Below are 20,000 nucleotides of genomic sequence, written 5' to 3' on the forward strand. Positions count from 1 at the left end.
ACCTAAAATGCTGGTGTTCGGTTTGTTATTCATTTCAGAGAGAATTTGACTCACAAATATGGCGTCATACAGACCACTTACTAATAATATAGTAATACCATAGTAGCATCACATGAGAAAACAAAAACAAAACAAAAATGGTCAGTGTCCATGGTCCCAGGTTTCAGAAACTAAGGCAGATGTCCATTTATACACACCAAATGATGATATGTGAATGTTTGAACATTCCTTCTCTGTGTACCTGTGCCATCTTCCCTTTACCGTACTTTAAAGAGATAATCAATGGCTACACTCTCATTTTGTACTCTACCAGTGCATTTGAAGCAACAGCTGTGTCTTTTGTAGATAATGTATAAGTACGTCCCGTTGCAGTTACAGGTTCCACTACCATATTATATTACCATATTATTAGTAAGTGGTCTGTATGACGCCATATTTGTGAGTCAAATTCTCTCTGAAATGAATAACAAACCGAACACCAGCATTTTAGGTGCTGCTCATGACATTGCCGGCTACGTTTGGACAAGGAACTGGCCATTTTAAAATATAGGTTTTTTAGAAATTCAATTTTTAATTTTTCAATTTATCATAATTCATATTCTGAGAGTAGTTGTATTCCAAGGTGATTGTGTAATATGTAGAGCCAGAAAAGAGCTTTCAAACAACACCACAGGCATCTTTTTGTGACTAACACTGACTGATATATTCAAGGCTGAATGTATAGTGTCCTACCCTCACATGTGAACCTTTCCTAGTCTGTTTCTCCCTTAATATTAGTGTCAGATTCAAACCAATGCAGTTCTGGGGTGCTACCTTGCTACTGAAAAGGCACACCAAGTATGATCGAAATCCGGGTCGGTCGGGTCCCAAAGTGTCTGATTTCACGTGAAATGACCCGCATGTACTTTTCAGTGTGTCTACATGAGTGCAATACCTTGCACTGTATAATTGCTTTACTCAATTTGCATGTATTACTACTATATTGCTGTACTCTTTACCTCACCACACAGTGTATGTGACTGTGCATGTCCCCCTTTGTAAGTCACTTTGGATAAAAGCATTTGCTAAATGACATAACATTTCTGGTAATATTCCATTTAAAATGGTGATATGCCCTGCATGAAAGTGTGCTCATTGGGACGATACCTCCATGGAGCCGGTCTTGCGGCTGCGGACCAGGGGGGACTTCTTGAGGATGCTGATGGGGTCGGTGAGGGAGGCGCGGTCTGGCTCGTCCTGGGACAGGTCCTCCAGGCTGCCAGGGTCCGTCTTCTTCTCAAAGTTCTAGAACATAGTAACCAAGTTCTTGTTTCAGTAGCACAGCACAGCACAGTACATAGTACATATGCATGAAAGTGTTACACAAGCATGGTCATACGCAGTTTCTCTCTGTCACTCACACACGCTAGATTAACTGCAGTTATAGCAATGCTTGGAGGAGAGTGTGCAAGAGTAGGTTTACATGTCTGGGGGCTTTTTGACCTTTATTGTGAGAGGAAAGTGTACAGACAGGAAATGGGACATGGAAGATAGATAGATAACTAGATACTTTATTTATCCCCAATGGGAAATGTGTGTTCTAAATTAATCTGTAGATAAAATGTATAGAAACAGGAATACAAATAAAAATTGATGAAAATAAATAAGAGTGATCGCTATGCAGAAAAGCCAATGTGTTTGTATTTGTCCTTCATTGAGAAATTATAGAGCTGGTTGGCTCTTGGAACAAATGATTTCCCCAGTCTGTCAGTTCTGCATTTCAGTGAACTTCCCTCAGCCTCCAGCTGAACAGCCTCTTCTGTTAGAGAATGGTGTTGTAGAGTGGATGCTCATTAGGGTGCATCAAACGCCCCAACGTTTGAAAATCCTGCTGTGCTTTTGTGAAATTGTTCCATTGTATTAATATAACGCCCTTGTAAAATCTTAGCAAATTTGGTTAATGTTAGAGGGTGGCACACTATGCTTGGAATTTTGAATGGCAGTGGATGGGCGATTTTAGCAAAATCCTTGAAAAAAGTGTTTTTACACTATTTTGGTCAAAGCTAGTAAAGAGAATCATTTGGAAGAATGCTCCAGTTCCCTTTCCACTTTCCCAAATTTGAAATTCCCATGCCTGTTTTTTTAGAGCCTTCCTTCAGCAAGGTTTTAGCCCCCATTTGCTAACCTTTTAGCCATGTTCGAACACCCATGTATCCATTATTTACCCATTATTTTGGGTTTTGATGTCCTGGGGAAGTGGAAAAGCAACTGGAGCATTCTTCCAAATGGCCGTCTTAACTGTGTTTGATCAAAACAGTCTCAAAATACACAGATTTAGCTAAAAATGCCCATTCATTACCATTCAAAATGTTAAGCCTATTGTGCCACGCTTTACCATTAATCAAATTTGCTAGAAATTTACAAGGGAATTATGATAGTGAAAAGGAACAATACTCCAAGAGCAGAGTGGGATATTGCAAAGTTTTCATTTTCAAGGGGCGCTTGATGCACCCTAATGTTCATGTACAAGATGGTGAGCAGTTTTTTTTATTTGTTTATGTGACGCTGAAGTGAAGCTCTCCAGTTCTTCTCCTACATCAGAGCCAGCCTTCCTCACCAGTCTCCCAAGATCCCTCTTCTTTGTGCTCCCTTACCCAGCCCACCAATAGAACACTGGCTACGACAGACTGATAGAACATACTAAGAGGTTTGTTGCATACATTGAGTGACCACAGCCTCCTCAGGAGGAAGTATAGCCGACTCTGTCCTTTTTTGTACACAGCATCTGTATTAACAGACCAGTCCAGCTTGCAGACTAGATATACCCCCAGATACTCGTATGTGCTTACAATGTCAACTTCAAAGCCCTCAATGGAGACGGAAGACAGAGTGGGCTTAGACCTCCGAAAGTCCACCAGCATCTCTTTGGTCTTTGCGGTGTTGACTTGTAGATGCTTCAGTTTACACCAACATACAAAGGGAGAGTTGGAAAATTACCTCAGAATGGTTTCGAACCTGAGTCCCCATCGTAAGGTATTAGCACAGTGCATCACAAGTACGGTAAGTACAAGGTTTCTACTAGCACAGGTTTCTCCTGAAAGGTGCAGAGGAATAGATGCACACATAAACACAAACACACCCCCTCACCTCTGAGGAGGCTGGTCGGAAGCCAAAGCCCATGGGGGCGTTCTCGTCGTCCTCTCCCCCCTTCACACCCGGACTGAAGTGCAGCTCCACATGGAAGCGCTCCTCGGATGATGGATCCTGTCCAGCACACACGCGCGCACGCACACACACACGCAATCAGATTCCCATACCACAAACACAGGTGTGAAGAGAGGAATTGAAAACAACAGCAGCCGTTGGCAATAAATAAAGGGCCATAAAAAACAACCAAACAGCAGAGCGCCACAAGGCCAGGCTGATGCTGCTCCTGCCGCTGTGGGAAAGTGTGTTTGCTTGTTTTACTGCCAATTAAGCTACAGCCCTAATGGCTATGTATTATGGCAAAAATGGGTACAATTGCACATGACATTTTCATACAAACAACAAAGAGGAAATAAATTACTTAATCAGTACGTAATCAGTAGATGTTGAGGTGGGAAAGTGAGAGGATGCATTAGTCACCTTGTTGTTGTCTTCGTACAGCATGATAACAATCTGAGTCATGTAATTGAGCTCCGAAACGGCACTGAGGTAATCCATAGCCTGCCTCCACTGCTCATCGGTCTCCTCCTGCCTCACACACACACACACACACGCACATTCACATATGCAAACAGACAGCAGACAGACACACAAACACACAAAGTAACCCGGTTAAATGTCCAAATACTTAATGCAACTCATAAACAGAACATGAAACATGAAAGGATGAGGGGGTAATTTACACTCTAGTTAACCTTTTGAAAAGGGGCTCTATGTATGATTAAAAGTTTAATTAATCACTGTTCCGAGTCAGCTGATGCTTATTTGAGTCACTAGTAAGTGAACGATGACTCTCACGAGCACTTCCACGGTCCGCTGTCAGAAAACCCCAAATGTAACTTTTTGTAAGAGCCGTCCGCTTGTCCATCATGGGAAACACTTCTCATACGAAAAATCACTTTTACATACCGTATTCAGATTTGTATCATATTTTACATTTTTTACATTTTTCCTTTTTGTCCTGATGTTCAGACTTACGCTGAGCAGGCCCCCGTATCGGAAGATGTTGAGCAGGGAGTGCACGTGGCTCTCGCTGGTGAAGTAGAGGCGGGTGCGGACATGCCGACCCGGAGACATGACGCCCCGCGAGTACCTGAACCACCAGGGGGGATGAAGGACAGAGACGGATCACTCACGGGGGTTCATACCATGGCTTACAACAAATTACACGCACGCACGCACGCGCATGCACACGCACACATACTAACAGGCACATATAAGCACACACACACACACAAACACACACACACACACACACTAACAGGCACATATAAGCACACACACACACACACACGCACACATACTAACAGGCACATATAAGCACACACACACACACACACACACACACACAGGCGCACACGCACACACACACACACACACACACACACACACACACACACACACACACACACACACACACACACACACACACACACACACACACACACACACACACACACACGCACACGCACACGCACACACAAACACACACACACACCTACAAAACACAAACGCACAGTACACAATGCACACATATACCCTGCAAACTCCCACAGCGCGCGCGCGCACACACACACACTGTAAGATCCTAAATCTTAAGATCAAGGCTGACAACGCAACATATTTTTAAATACTAAGGTATCCATGCCACTCTGCAATGACATTATACTATCTGGATTCTCTGTGAAATATAGGTCTACAGGAACAGAAGAACATCAGCCCTGAGTCTGAGATTACAGAAAAAAATGTGCATCACTTAATTAGAGCCTGCAGGTGTTCTTCTCCACTGAATTTAATCACCGCTTGGTGTGAATTCCTATCTCTTGGCAATACACACACAGAAACCATCTAGTCTGGAGGCAATTTAAATTCAAAAGAGCACAACTCCAAGATATCAAGCTGAGGCACTTGTTTCATCAACCCTGAACACAATGCATTACAACACTGGATATCTTCACAATACGGAGAAGGGAAATGGAAGAGGCGAGACAAGGGAGGAGGCTGAGAGAGAGAGAGAGAGAGAGAGAGAGAGAGAGAGAGAGAGAGAGAGAGAGAGAGAGAGACTGAGTTTGCACCTGTATATTTAAAGGGACACTGCAGGAAATGGTCAAAAAAGGTACTGCAACTATGCTGCTCATTGAAACTGGGTTGGCTATCGCCAAATTTGATATTTACATGAACGTTTACTAAGTAATAAACAAATATCAGTCGTTTTTGCAGCTAAAAATGGCTATTCTTGGAAATTCAAAATGGCGGACCATGGAGAAGATCCCCCTTTTCATGTATGAAAAGTGCAATTTTTCCAGTCATAATGAATGCTTAGAATTTGATGGTGGTGGTAAGTATTCATGAAAAAGGTAACATTAGTGAATGGGCAGCATGAATTCTGTAAATAAACAACTAAAAATCTCACACAGTGTCCCTTTAATGTACATGATACTGAGTGTTTTTTTTTTAACTGGACTACTTGAAACACCCATTGATACTCACAGTGTCCATGTCCGTGTCTCTAATTTATATGTATATGTACATCATAATTGCGTTATGCCATTATCTTCAAACTAAGGTGGTATTGTGGGGGCGCTGTGGTGCAGCGTGCTAAGCCCCCCACATTTGGGCTTACATTGCCCACGGGGACCCCGGTTCGAGTCTCGCCAGGGTAATTTCCCAACCCTGCCCCATCTCTCTCTCCCAGTCATTTCCTGTCTACTCTCACACTGTCCTATAATAATAAAGGCCAAAAAGCCCACAAAAAATACTTTTAAAAGAAGGTGGTATTGTAGATCAACAACACTTTGAGAGAGATCACAGTGGTTCATTGATGCTCACAGTGGGTGGAGCTTGTTCACAGCCTCGTCCTCATGAGTCCTCTGTAGATCTAGCTGGATCTTCTTGACCAGGGGAAGGCAGTAGGCGTTGGCAATGTCCAGCTTCTCCGGCTTACAGATGCCATACTCCTGCGCAGGGGATGTCATGAGGTTAGTAGGTATGGTAGGTACCTCTATAGAAGAAGAAAACTAGAACGCGATCATGCATTCAATTAGCTGTAAACAGTATAAAACACTCGTCACAGCCCTGGTCATTCCATGGTTCCACCTGGACCCTAATTGTCAAATCTCTGCTGCTGTTTTCTCCTTACCAGGTGCTGCCTCGGATTGGGGAGACCCGATTGCTGATCCACGGCAGGTGGAGGCTGGCCCTTTAAAAGAACTTATGTCTCTCTCCGTCTCTCGCTCTGCCTCTGTCAGTCTGACAGTGAGAGCCACCCAAGTCCCACATTGTTTTGGGCTCTAGGTTGGCTGAGGCCATTCTGATCCTTCTCTGTCTCTGTCTCTGTCTCTGTCTCTGTCTCTGTCTCTGTCTCTGTCTCTGTCTCTGTCTCTGTCTCTGTCTCTGTCTCTGTCTCTGTCTCTGTCTCTGTCTGCTCTCTGTTGGTTTGCCAGGGAATTAAAAAAATAAAAGATTGTTGTAACTGTTACCCTCTCGTTTTCCCCTCTTTGTGTCATGGTTTTGAGCCATACTGTGACACATGGGGGCTTGTTAGTTGAACCCGGTCTGTTTTTCAGTTTACCACACACACTCAAGCGGGAAATATGTAGAACATACAGTACAGTGGCATTCTAGAACACCTTGGAGTAAGGACCTAGGACACCGAATAAGTCATCATAGACTAAGAAAAAAAGAACATCCCATAGAGTTACACCACAAATCACTCTATAACTATATCCAGAGGATCAGCTAAGGTAGGGTGTGTGTGTGTGTGTGTGTGTGTGTGTGTGTGTGTGACCGACCTGTGGACCTGAAGCAGTACCAAGGACCCCTCTAATCAGTATAAAACATTCAGTATCTGTACACACACACACACACACACACACACACACACACACACACACACACACACACACACACACACACATACACACACACACACACACACACACACACACACACACACACACACACACACACACACACACACACACACACACACACACACACACACACACACACACACACACACACACACACACACACACACACACACACACACACACGATCTTCATCTGGATCTGAGTATCACCTGAGGTATGATGATGTCTGCCAGGGCCTTGGAGAGCCTGAAGAGCTCCATGGTGTCCTCCAGGGCCAGCGAGGCGTTGTGCTGCACGTCATACTTGATGCAGTCGTAGATGTCCGGGATCTTGCTGATGTCGTAGCGGCCGCTCTTGGTGCGGAAGTCGCGCTCCAGCTTGGACCAGCGCTGCAGCATCAGCTCCAGTGTCTCGCTGTGGTACAGCTGCAGGTCTGAGAGAAGGGGAGGGAGGGAGGGAGGGAAAACATTTCAAATTAAATATATTTTCAATCAGATTAGACAAGAGGAGATGACAAGAGAGGAGACGAGCTGGTGAACTGTTAATAGTTGTATGAATATATGAAAACTGAAAGAAAAAGTCTGTGACACCAAGCTCCCGTTTTTCTTATTTTCATGTGACGTTTCGGGCAGCAGACAGATGTGATTTTGCTAGTCCTGCACCCAATCTTTTTGAGACGGATGTGCGCGTTTTTCTCTTCTTGACAGACAGTTGTATGAAGGTAAACAGCAGCTGTTGGATTTTCAAGATGCATCGCTCATTAGCAGTAGCTCATTCCAAACCAACTTAAAAGGCCTGTTACAGAGGCAGCAGCAGGGGGCTTACTTGCAGATTTGGGGTCCTCCAGTTTCCTGCGAATTTGGCACGTGAGGCTCTGGATTAAGGCGTAGACCTGGTCACAGGTCTGAACTGGGTTGTTGATGATCTTCATGGAGTTGATAAGAGAGTCGCTATTGGTGGGGGCCAACTGTGTCAACACAGGGAGTGCACAGCGTTATTACGATTTAATTAGTTTATTATAGTAGTTATTAGTATTACCGTGATAAGTCATAATGCGCCTACAGTACTTACAATATGCTAACTGTAAGTTCTAGGGTGCTTTACTGAAAGAAGTGAACAATGTCATTATCAAAACTACTGCCATCATTATCATCATACATAAAAGTAGTAGTGGTAGTATTAGTAACAGCAACAGTAGTAGGATTTGCATAGTTGTAGCGATATTATTATATTATTTTGCTACTAATATTTAAGAGCATGTTGTCAACATGGCAGTGCTGTGTTGCTATGGTTTAATCAGAGAGAGTAGAGAGAGAGGTTCCATTGGCCCATTGTTTCCGGGTTCTATTATTGCAAGGGGGGTGGGGGGTGGGGGGTGTTGGGGGATCCCCCTTTGGGCAGACCTAGGCAGACCTAAGGACTGTTCTATTCAATGCTAGGAGTATTATGACATGCCCCTTTAGGCACACTGGAACCTGGTCATGTTAGGTACCCATACCAACCTATTATGTTGGCATATCTCTATATACTTAAAGAATCTCTGGTTTAATCTCCACCTTTTGGTAGTCCTCCTCGGTGAAGTCCCTCTCCCGCTGCATGATCTCGTGCAGGTGGGCCTTGACACGCTGCTGGCAGTCGGTGAGCGAGTCGCTGTCGCTGTCCAGCAGGCCGTTCATGTTGGCACTCTTCACCATCTGCACCAGGATGGGAGTCAGCTCTCCCTCCAGTGCCAGCAGACCCTGAACAGGGCACACACCAGGCAGGATAGTAACGAGCGTGTTGTAGGTACAGTAAGTTGTGGGAAGATCCCACTATTTAACAAACGTTAACATTTTGATTTCTCAAAGTGGGCTTTTTTTGGAGCTTATGACCAGTGTGCAGAGCCCTCTCTCTCACCATCTACAGTACGTACTACCCGATTGTCTGGCACCTGGATTATTGTTTTTGGGGATGTCTGCATCCTAGGTATCAAGCAATGTTGTGGGAATAGCCTACTACTGTAACTCATCCATTGTGTACAGTATGTGAGCATCAGGGTGGGAAATGTTAACTTTGCAAAATGTGGACTTTTTTCAGCCCCAGGCAAATACATGTCATTGCTCATGATCTCTTAATTGTACGGGAATTATTGTTTTGAGTTGCAAGGCTACTAACTGGTGAGAGGTGGGAACAGTCATCCCTCATGTGAACACTAATCCCCCACACCGGTGACACACCCCCAAAAAGGTAGTAGAGATTTGAACTTAATTTTAAGGCAAGAGAGTCTCCACATTTCCAAATATGGCATAAGAACACGACTCAGGCCCCACTCTTAAACCAAATAACATGCTCACATGTCACATCTAAGAAACTCCGGAGATGTGGATGTGGATCTCATAACAGCCATGATTAAAGAAAAAGGATTCAAGAGGCAATTTAACAGGAAAGGCACAGTGGCATAATGCCTTTGCTCTAAACACCTGATTCTACATACTGCCAGATTTAAAACCTAAGCTGTAAGCTGTGCGACTGTAGTAAATATACAGTAGGCTATAGTTAGTTTAAAACCACAACAGCTGGTATTGTTTGCCGCACTTACACATAAGGGTTAGGAGTTCAAAAGGTTGCCAGGTCATGTACTGTAACGACAGGTCTTTTCACATTAATCTCATCCAGTGTGCAAACTTCAAGTTCAACCAAAGTGCAGCCCATACCAGAATCAAAATAGTTTCCTTGTGGGCAACTGGAAGCTCCAAAAAAACTCCATTTGCTTACAACTTAACTCTTTTGATAAGACTGGATTGGATGGAGGTGACTCGGAGGAATGAGAATCTTCAGAGTCCGGCCTTAGTGAGAGGTACCTTGGCGAAGGCGGCAGCAGTCATCTGCACACGGCCCTCGTCTGAGGCGTAGATCTTGAGGTCGTGCCGGTACGTACTATGGAGTCGCAGCAGACCGCAGCCAGGGAAGCCAGCATAGTCACCTAGCAACACAGAGAGACACTACATTCCTTATCTTGGCCACAAACCCCCGTCCGTCTCAGAGCAGTAGGGCTGTAACGATATTGTATCGAACCGATACACGATACTGTGTATCGTGATACAAGGAGGCAGTATTGTGATACACCCTTTCAAAGTTTTGCTACCCATTAGTCCAGAAAACAGCCTTATGATTTGATGTTTCCAAACTTCAATGGAGATACATTTCAGAAATCGTGGGGTGTATCGAACCGTAGGTCAAAAATCGCGAAACGAACCGAATTGTGAGTTGAGTGTATCGTTACAGCCCTACAGAACAGTGCAACCCAAAGAAGTTCACAGGTCAGGGACATTGAGTTCCTTTTAAAAGGGATCCTGAGTGCAAGTCAAACTAGTTCCGCTCATCCTCTCTGGTTCCTTGTTGCCTCGTGACACAAGGCTCGACTTCATTGATGAACATTGAAGTTTTATTCTGTATCTCACAAAAACACGATACAAAAGGTCATTATCTCCTTTGTAATCGGGATGCTGAATGGGGAAAGCATCCCAAAAGTTACTCTGCCTAGGTTGACTTGGGGGAAACTTTTTATTGTTTTCTCCACAGCGGCGGGGCGACACTGAGGCAAGAGACTGCAAACATCAGGAAAGGACGGGAGGAACCAGTTTGACTTCCAGACCTACCCTGACTTTAGTAGTGTCCTCTATTACTACTGTGTTGTTACTACTTATATTACAACTATATGTGTTACTTATAATAGATGCAGAACTTTTTCCTGTAGTTTCTCCACTAGTGACATTTTTGTAAACGTCAAAACAACTGATAGGACAACCGAAGACGAGAACGACTTGTTACTTCTTCAATTAGTAGATTAAACATGAAACTCTCCTTGAGGTCAACTCTTAAACTCTGCAAGAGACTGCAAACATCAGGAAAGGACGGGAGGAACTAGTTTGACTTCCAGACCTACCCTGACTTTAGTAGTGTCCTCTATTACTACTGCTGCCACTATCAAAGGGTTTCAATGATTTAGCATTCGGAAAATGCAACTTCTGGATGATAGATAATATTTCAAGTCAAATACATGAATAAAGTTGCTAGATGTAAGACAACAAACTTTCGCTGACAGAAGGAAAGAGACATCATTAGTATTCTGTGGCAGATCTGCAGGATGAAAGGAAGAAAGGCCAAACACCTCCTAACTAAAATGAGGCAAGACACTCGACTACAGGGCATGACCGAAACAGAATCACAACACGAGTACGAGTTACCATGGCACGTTAGATATTCACACAGAGGGGGTTAATCTACAAACAGAAAACAGTTCATGCAAATGTTATCAAAAAGAAAATGCTCATCTTGACACCTCTTTCTGTCTAAGGCCCTGTTTTGCAATCCAAAGTATCCAAGTAAAAAAAAAAAACACACTGCATCACCAAGTGATGCGAGGACGAGACGGATGATGATGGCGGTTATGGTTGATGATGATGATGATGATGATGATGGCGGTTATGGTTGATGATGATGATGGAGGTTTAGGGTCAGAGAGTCATGGAGTGGTCTGAGAGCCACAGCCCGGATGTTAATGACAAGCTGACTGTCCAAAGCCCTTCTTACCGCAGTCAATAGGAGACTCACAGCCAAGGGACTTGCGGTTATCATCTACAGTGGTTTACAGTTCAAAACGTGAGGAGAGAGAAGGAGAGTGAATACTGTAGGTTGCCTTGTCTCTCATGGAGTCAGGACAAGAAAGAAAAAAAAAGCAAAGGTGATTTTGTGACTAAAGTTAAATCTTCTTTTAAGATGTGTGGGGTGCAGTAGAAGAGAATAGAGCAAAAGTGAGTGAGAGACCTTCTGGGTATGGCAGCTTTGGCTTTGAACATGCCTTCTGCAAAAGCAAAATAATGCACTGTTCCTGAAGTGACTGATGACAATACAAAATCACAATTTCATGATCAATGTCCCCAAAAAAACTGCGGGGAGTATCTTAATTTTCCAAATTCATACTAGGTGAATATGATGAGTAAATTCTTACAGACATTTCTGTGGATAGTTAATATTATCTGGGAACGGCATTATGCAACAGCATAATAGTGTTTACTGTTAAGAAATGCTATTCATAAATTCATGTTCAGCCTCAGGGGTTACATTAATAAACAGAAATCAATCTGTCAAGAGGAAACATGAATTGTATGGTGCACTGGGCCTTTAGTGAACCTTGTGAACATGTGTTTTCTACCACTCCAGGACATGACAAGACAGGCAAAGAAACTTGCATAAGCACTTCACACCAAAAACTCTACACCTATAATTTGCAAGCTTCCATCTGAGATTTTACTATTGATGGACATGTATCCACAATGTGTTACTTATAATAGATGCAGAATTTTTCCCTGTAGTTTCTCCACTAGTGACAATTTTGTAAACGTCAAGACAACTGATAGGACAACCGAAGACGAGAACGACTTGTTACTTCTTCAATTAATAGATTACAAATGAAACTCTCCTTGAGGTCAACTCTTAAACTCTGCTACCATAGAGGTAGAAAATAACACTAGAGAGGACCCCGCCCCCCTTTTTACGGCAATCTGTAGCGGCCATTATCTGTAGGTAGATCAGAGAAATGGAAATTAACGGAGAACGAGGCTCACCTCTGTCAAAAATGGCTTAATCATGTGAAAATGTCCATCAACACACTATAGAAGGACAGGAGTTGAAGTGTGTTGCTAACTATGTTCATAAAAGATATTATTTGATTTTTAAATGTATTTTATCGACTCATATGATTTAAGTAGATATTTAGCCTGACATTTCAAATCTGGTCTTTGATTAAAGTTATACTTCATATTTACACAGTTTTAGTCAATTTCTTGACAGGGGTGGGCGTGTTCTCCATTGACTTGCATTGCCTGAAGTTACCTACACTACCTACGGAAGTTGGGAAGCTCCAGCTGCCATTTCCCAGTGTTGTCGCAAATTGCTGTGTCCTCTCTAGTGCTATTTTCTACCTCTATGTCTGCTACAGAACCCCACTTCCTGTACCTGCCCTAACCATCTTGCATCATCTCATCTTCACACATTTCATTTACAAAATTGAGATTTGCACTTCCAAACAGTAGGATGACAGAAAACAGAAACTGCTTGTGACTACTTCAATGAAGTATGCAATAAAAAAAGACAAATCTTGAGAGAAGTTAACTCTTTAACTCTGCCAGAGAACCCCACGTCTCACAAAACTGCTCGCGGCATCCCTCATAACCCTCTGATCCTTTTTTTTATTTAACATTTCTTTATCCAGGAAGTAGTCCCATTGAGTTACAAAAACTGCCACTGAGAGGAATTAGAGACCATTAGACATGGCCTTGGTATGAAGTCGAATCCTATTGATCCCCTGACTGTACACACTGTCCTAATAGCTACTCTCCCCAGCCCTCTGGCAGCGTGCCTAATGAGAGTGGAGTGTGGTAACTGTGCAGTACACAAGCCCAGTATCTCAACAACCTCCACTTGCACTTTAGTGTGTCTCTTTAGCTCTGTCTGGTCGTTATCAGGTGAGGGAGGGTATATAAACTGTACAGCCACGTCAGACAAGGGCTAACTGGTCGGAAAGCCCCCCACCCCCCCAGTCATGGTAGTCCAACTACGGTAAAGACTGAAAGTACTGGCCTAGCAGAAACAGTCACCAGTCTGTAGGTGCACTATCCACACATACTGTTTATCCCCACCGACTCTTGCAACTAACCAAGCTGGGGAGGGAAGGTAATGCAGGAGTTTGGGGAGGTTGGGTCTGCAATTGTATTAGTAGTAATGAGTCTTTTGTGCTGTGCCACTAGAGGGTACCTTGTCCTCCAGGGTACATGCAGCGGAAGGCCCTCCCGAGCTCCTCAGCCTGCACCCTCCCCGCGGGGGTCAGCTCCCCACCCCACTTCAGCACCAGCAGCAGTGACGGGCCATCCTTCTGGGTGTCTATGGGACACAGATAAACAGATATCACATGACAGTATATGCTCAATCGTGGACTCAGAAGTCAGGAATAGTGTATATAATTAACAAAGAAAACTTGTGAAGTAATTCACCCACAAAGCGTTCACTCTTTCTTTCTTTTTTAAGTATTTTTTGGGCTTTTTGGCTTTTATTATAACAGGACAGTATGAGAGGAGACAGGAAACAATTGTGAGAGATGGGGGAGGGCTGGGAAATGACCCCGGCCGGACTCGAACCTGAGTCCCCGTGGGCATGTACTGTAAACCCAAATGTGGGGGGCTTAATGCGCTGCGCCACAGCGCCCCCACGGTTGCCCTTTCATAAAATATAATGATACATTCAGAAGAAATACTAGAAATCATCTGTTGGCTATGAAAATTAACCAGCGCAATCTGATAGCACTATGTGAATGTGAATCTTCCCTACCCTCTTCCTCGCTGGAGGCCTTGAGCTGACCATTGGGCAGGTACGTCAGCTGGACCTTCCTATTGATCCCTGAGAAGTGGCCATACCTACAGGAAGACGGCTGCACGTTAGTACGAAACCCATTAAGCATCATCAAAAGATAATAATAATTAGAGGTGCACCGAAATGAAAATTTGTGCCCGAAACCGAATAATAATTAATCACTTGGCTGAATACCGAAACAGAATATTACAATGCAAAAGTGATCAAAAGTTAGGTTTTTCACTATTTTTAAATATTGCTGAAATCCACGGTTTACAATAAATGTTTTGGCATGTTTTTGAAAGAAAATAAATGTGTATTTGAAGTCTTCAAATGTTAGAGTAGAACTGAAATTAGTTTCATTAATGCCCATTTTCAAGCCATTTTCTATTCAGCCTGGGATTCGGCCGCTCAATTGGCTTTCAGACGAAAACCGAAAGTGTCTTTTTTTGCGTTTTCGGACGAATATTTTCTGCGGCCGAATTTTCGGTGCACCTCTAATAATAATCATAATCATAATCATAATAAAAAAACAATGTCAACATAATTAACAACAACAACAACTCTGTTGCTGTTCCACATACACACAGAGGTGGTTCACAACCCATACAAAGGCCACTGAACCAAAGCTTGGCTTTCTTGCATAGGCTCACACCGCTAGATCAAGCAAGAGAGCTAGCGCTAGAGGCCACGGCACACACTGATTGCAAGTCGCAAGTCACAGTCTGCTTTTAGATTTAGTGCAAAGCAGTATTAACATTTCAGCAGCAGTCTGACTACTGACTAAGAAGCACACAAGAGCCCAGTGTTAAAATGTTAGTCTCGCTCTGCACTAAACAAAACACGTACTGTAAGCTGCAACCTACAGGTAGTGTGCTCCCCTCCTGTGTATTGTGCTTGATGACTGCGGTCCTCCAGGCAAGCGTCTGACTATGGAGGTTAACCAGCCTGGTGAGGCAGACTAGGACATCAAATGTATAGTCTCGTACTGCACCGTTTGCAAGCTGCAGAACCAATGGTTGGCATTCAATATGGGTCATGGAACTATGCTGCATATAATAGGACAGTATTGCTATGTTGTTGCTGTGCTAAACCGTTCCCAACCGCTCACTACACAGATTCAAACTGGGAAAAAAAATCGTTGCTACATAGGTAGGTCATTGCGATTGGTGGACAGATTTCATGGCCCGCTGCACTAGGGGACCATCTATCTCACTTTGTATTATGACATTGTTTTAGGGACAATCATTTTATTTCACTTCATATTTCGATATGTCAAAATCATACAGTACATGTTAAAATCATAACTCGTTTTTAACAACAATGCATTTACTGCCTTTTTGCTTTGTAGGGCAGTGCAAGGCAGTGCAGGGCTTGCACACTGTATTCTACCGGCTGATCCCAACGCCACGTTTCAGCTAAAACACAGGCCTGAGAGTGACCTTCTCAGGGCTGCCCGGGTGTTAATGCGTTTCATGTGTGCCATGCCGAAGCCATTCTGTGCAGTGTGACGGGCTTCCATGGCATGTAAGATGAGATCTCCAGGGACGGGATGGCAGGGGGTGCAGTGGCTGTGGCTGTGGCAGTGGCGGTGGGGTCTGGTGGCAAACAGACAGATCCTGTGGAGATCCGCCCTTCACTTGGTTAGCTGTATACTCTCTTCAAAGCCTCCTCTAACTATCAAGCCACCTCGGTATCTTAGGTGATTGTTAAACAGTGTGTGCGTGCGTGCGTGCGTGCGTGCGTGCGTGCGTGCGCACGCATGCGCACACGCATCTGTGTCCGTGTCCATTTCCGTGTCCCTGTGTGTGTGTGTGTGTGTGTGTGTGTGTGTGTGTGTGTGTGTGTGTGTGTCCGTGTCCGTGTCCGTGTGTGTGTGTGTGTGTGTGTGTGTGTGTAGGGGGACATGATGAGGTGATGAGGTTATTTGGCAGACGCCATGCATTCCATTATGTAAGAGGCAGACCAAAGAGAGGAGCACTGTATCTAGGCACCCTGGTCATGGTGAGGGGAGTATGGGGGTGGGGGGATAAGGGACATGGTCCGGTAGCTTCATTTGTCTCCTTTAAAGAGGATTTAAGAGCATGGCGCTCACAGAAGCTCATTCATGAAGAACTCGCTCAGTTCCATTCCTGACAGTTGACGACAATGTCACCATGACAAGACAGACAAATATCAACGACACATCTGCCCTTTGTTGAGTATGCTTCAGCCCTGCAGTCTCTGGTCCATACACACTACAGTAGTTATGCTACTTCCTAGTAGTGGCCTCTTGACTGTCTGAGCACGGTTGCATGGCTACATGAAGACATTCTCATACTTAATGAGGAATATTCTGGTTAAAATTCAACAAAATAGAATAATGTGTGTGGTGTGTGCGTGTGTGTGTGTGTGTGTGTGTGTGTGTGTCTGTTTCTCGGCAGTGCGAGGAGAGTAAGAAGAACACGAACAAAAGAGCCAGAGATTAGGCACACTCCTGGGGTCTCATGCACATGACAGACAGAAAGTCAGTAAGCGCACAAACAATGGAGAGGTGCACACGAGGCGCCATCTTGATTGCCATGTTAAATCACCCACAGCACCCACCCACAGCACCCTGCACACCGTCTCTAAGGACACTCTGCTCTTTAGTGGATAAGGCCTCTAGTTTAAATGCCAGTGCATCTCAGGGAGTCGTCTAGTGGTTAAGGGAGGGGAGAGGGTTACGTAGTGCGAGGAGAAGAGAGGGAGGGGCAGACAGGACAGGAAGACAACAAGGGGTGCGTACGGATTGTCGCTGGATTCCCTTTGGAGAGAGAAACAAGGGATGGAGGCACAGAGGAAAGGGAGGAGAGAGGGAGAAAAAAAAGACAAAGGGAACGAGAGAGAGAGAGAGAGAGAGAGAGAGAGAGAGAGGAGAGAGAGAGAGAGAGAAAGAGAGAGAGAGAGAGAGAGAGAGAGAGAGAGAGAGAGAGGAGAGAGAGAGAGAGAAAGAGAGAGAAAAGGAAGGGTGATAAGAATCCAAACCACTTGGGATGTAACAGTTACAGAGCATACAATGTCAGGTGTCTGTAGCCTGTCTTGCTTGATGATGTGCTGATATTGTCTACACTAAAGTAGCAATACTGTTATGACCAATGATAATGACATTCATTTACCATGATTGAGTGACTTTATGACCAAGCATCATTAAACCCAAAAGAAAGTGATAACTTGTGTGAATCTGAATCTTTAAAGAGCAAGGCATAATTTAGAGGTGAGTTTCTGTTATACGATGTGAATAATAGCTACATTTTAGGGTTGCAAAAACCTATTAAAATGTGTATCTAGAACTGCGAGAAGGGTAGTCTCGATATGAGGTGAAACACAAAATGATTGGACATTTCAAATGACATGGACAGTGAAATGCCGTGCTGCGACATCAACAAACAGGTGACGTTACATGGGGACATTAGGGTTGTTATTATTATAATCCATTCACACCATTAAGCACACCACTGCTGACGGTGCAAAACAACCTCTTAACCTCCAATCTATATTCAGTCAGCCCTGGTCTGCAGCATACTGAACATCTGCATAGCTTCTTTATAATCACTTGAGAATTTTGGGATTTTGTTTATTTTTATTTTTTATTTGTAGTTTATTTGGCAGGGACAATGCAGTGCACATTGTTACAAACATGACATGGCAGAGCCATGACACAACTTGCAGATGTGAATATTCGTAGTCTCAGTACCTAGCAAAGCTGTGAAAACCAATATTTACTGGATTATTGAAAATGAAGTGTCACTTTATTCGATGACATCCAAAGCACTGAGACAAAACCGTGTATTACCATGTGTTCTTCCAAAATCATATGCTTTTGGAAGAACAGGGTATCCCGGGGTTGCAGGTTTGAATCCCACCCTTACCCTTCCCTCTCCATTCCTCTCTCCACGACTGAAGAACCCTTGAACATGGCATCTAACCCCCACATTGCTCCAGGGACTGTTACCAATACCCTGTCCCTAAATATCCGTAATTTGATTAGGCTATGAAAGTGTCAGCTAAGTGTTATGCAATGTAATGCAATGTATTGAAATGCCGATTATGCAGCTTGAGAGTACAGCAGTTCCACAGCCAAGACTCACATTTCCAGCACGGTCTTCAGCTGCTCCAGTTTGGACTTCTTCTCTTCAATCTCGCACTGGGAGCCGTTGTGCTGGCCCAGCTCCACAAGCAGCTGCCGGGCGATATCCAGCACTTCCTAAACAACACCACAACACAACACAACACGATACCATACGGTGTTAACCCCACTGGGGCGTTCACTGGGGAAATGGGCCTCTCTCCACAATAGACCACACTTGACTTCTCCTCTCTTCAGTCCAACTGCTCTTCTCACACTTAGACAGACTCATGTTATATCCCCAAGGGCTCACTGTCCAAATGAAAAGCTTTCTTTTTTCCACCTCTTCTAATGGCGTCATACTGTTACATTCACATTAGTAAGGCACTCAGACCAGGGGGGGGCTGAAGGCTTGTGAAAATGTCAATGTCACAGTATGCTTACATTAGTGTTTAACTGCAGTAGCAAAGGTACAGCATACTGTTGTGTTGAAGCTGTAATTTTGAAGAGAGATTGTTTTAAGTAAAAGTCTTTTAAGTCACAAAATCTCTCACCTGAAGCTGCTTGGGCTTTTTCAGCTTGAGCTTGCCAGACTTGTAGCCACCATACTTTTCAAAAAGGTCGAAAAACCTGCAGAGCAAAACATCCTGGTTATGGAGGTGGAACTGAAAGTATTGTTTAAGTATTGCGGTACACAGCCAAGTCTACCCATCAACTAAAAAAGAATGAGAACAATTGGAGAACAATTGCTTAGTTGTTGCAGTCATGACAGCAAATGCACAGGAACAAATAGTTAGCTATTGTCTGGGCATAACAACATCAGTGTGTGCTTTTCCAACTCATGAAAACTGTAATAGAGAGGTGATGCAGAAGGGCATCTAAACTCACAAGGCATTGCGCACCTCCATCTTCATCTTCTGTTTGGGGGTGCGGTCCCCATGGCGAATAACTGCTATCACACAACGCAGCTCCATCCTGGAGAGAGAGAGAGAGAGAGAGAGAGAGAGAGAGAGAGAGAGAGAGAGAGAGAGAGAGAGAGGGAGAGAGACAGAGAGACAGACAGACAGAGATACAGACAGCCAGAGAGACAGACAGGGAAAGGGAAAGTGGGGCCTTATGAATAACATTTCCAGCTTCCTTGCAAGACAAATTCCATAGTTCCCCGTGTCTCAATAGTTGAAGCCCAACTTGAACGCCATTGTGTGCCTTATTCTGTATTGTATGAAACAGTAATATGACATAAATTCATTCACCCAAAGAGGAGTAGGAAGCGATATGCGGAGGACAACAGAGTATCTGTCCGCTAAGCCAGTGTTTCCCAACCTTTTTTGTGTCATGTACCCCCTAAGCCTTTTCGTTGTGCCATGAGTACCCCCTAACTCATATTTTACATCACTATTTCTATTGCAGTGTGACTATGCTCCATGCATTTGTTAAAATTATATTTTTCCAAGTACCGCCTGCAATGT

General features: G+C 43.9%; 1 protein-coding gene across 7 annotated transcripts in view; it reads right to left on the reverse strand.

Moving 5' to 3' along the window:
- ppip5k1b (diphosphoinositol pentakisphosphate kinase 1b) overlaps positions 1-20,000 on the reverse strand; it is a 64,563-nt gene that overhangs the window by 26,211 nt on the left and 18,352 nt on the right. For 4 of the 7 annotated variants that reach the window (XM_063197590.1, XM_063197589.1, XM_063197586.1 and 1 more), the window contains exons 11-26: positions 19,420-19,506; positions 19,086-19,161; positions 18,554-18,669; positions 17,212-17,229; positions 14,424-14,509; positions 13,854-13,979; positions 11,631-11,675; positions 9,899-10,020; positions 8,615-8,797; positions 7,884-8,025; positions 7,268-7,491; positions 6,016-6,143; positions 4,165-4,279; positions 3,607-3,714; positions 3,127-3,243; positions 1,147-1,284 (exon numbers count right to left, since the gene is read on the reverse strand). In XM_063197590.1, the coding sequence (XP_063053660.1) occupies positions 1,147-1,284; positions 3,127-3,243; positions 3,607-3,714; positions 4,165-4,279; positions 6,016-6,143; positions 7,268-7,491; positions 7,884-8,025; positions 8,615-8,797; positions 9,899-10,020; positions 11,631-11,675; positions 13,854-13,979; positions 14,424-14,509; positions 17,212-17,229; positions 18,554-18,669; positions 19,086-19,161; positions 19,420-19,506 (1,831 nt within the window). The remainder of the gene's footprint in view (positions 1-1,146; positions 1,285-3,126; positions 3,244-3,606; positions 3,715-4,164; positions 4,280-6,015; positions 6,144-7,267; positions 7,492-7,883; positions 8,026-8,614; positions 8,798-9,898; positions 10,021-11,630; positions 11,676-13,853; positions 13,980-14,423; positions 14,510-17,211; positions 17,230-18,553; positions 18,670-19,085; positions 19,162-19,419; positions 19,507-20,000) is intronic. The other 3 variants (XM_063197591.1, XM_063197588.1, XM_063197592.1) reach the window with 2 other exon arrangements.

Source organism: Engraulis encrasicolus, chromosome 4 (genome assembly GCF_034702125.1).
Source record: "Engraulis encrasicolus isolate BLACKSEA-1 chromosome 4, IST_EnEncr_1.0, whole genome shotgun sequence".
NCBI lineage: Eukaryota > Metazoa > Chordata > Actinopteri > Clupeiformes > Engraulidae > Engraulis > Engraulis encrasicolus.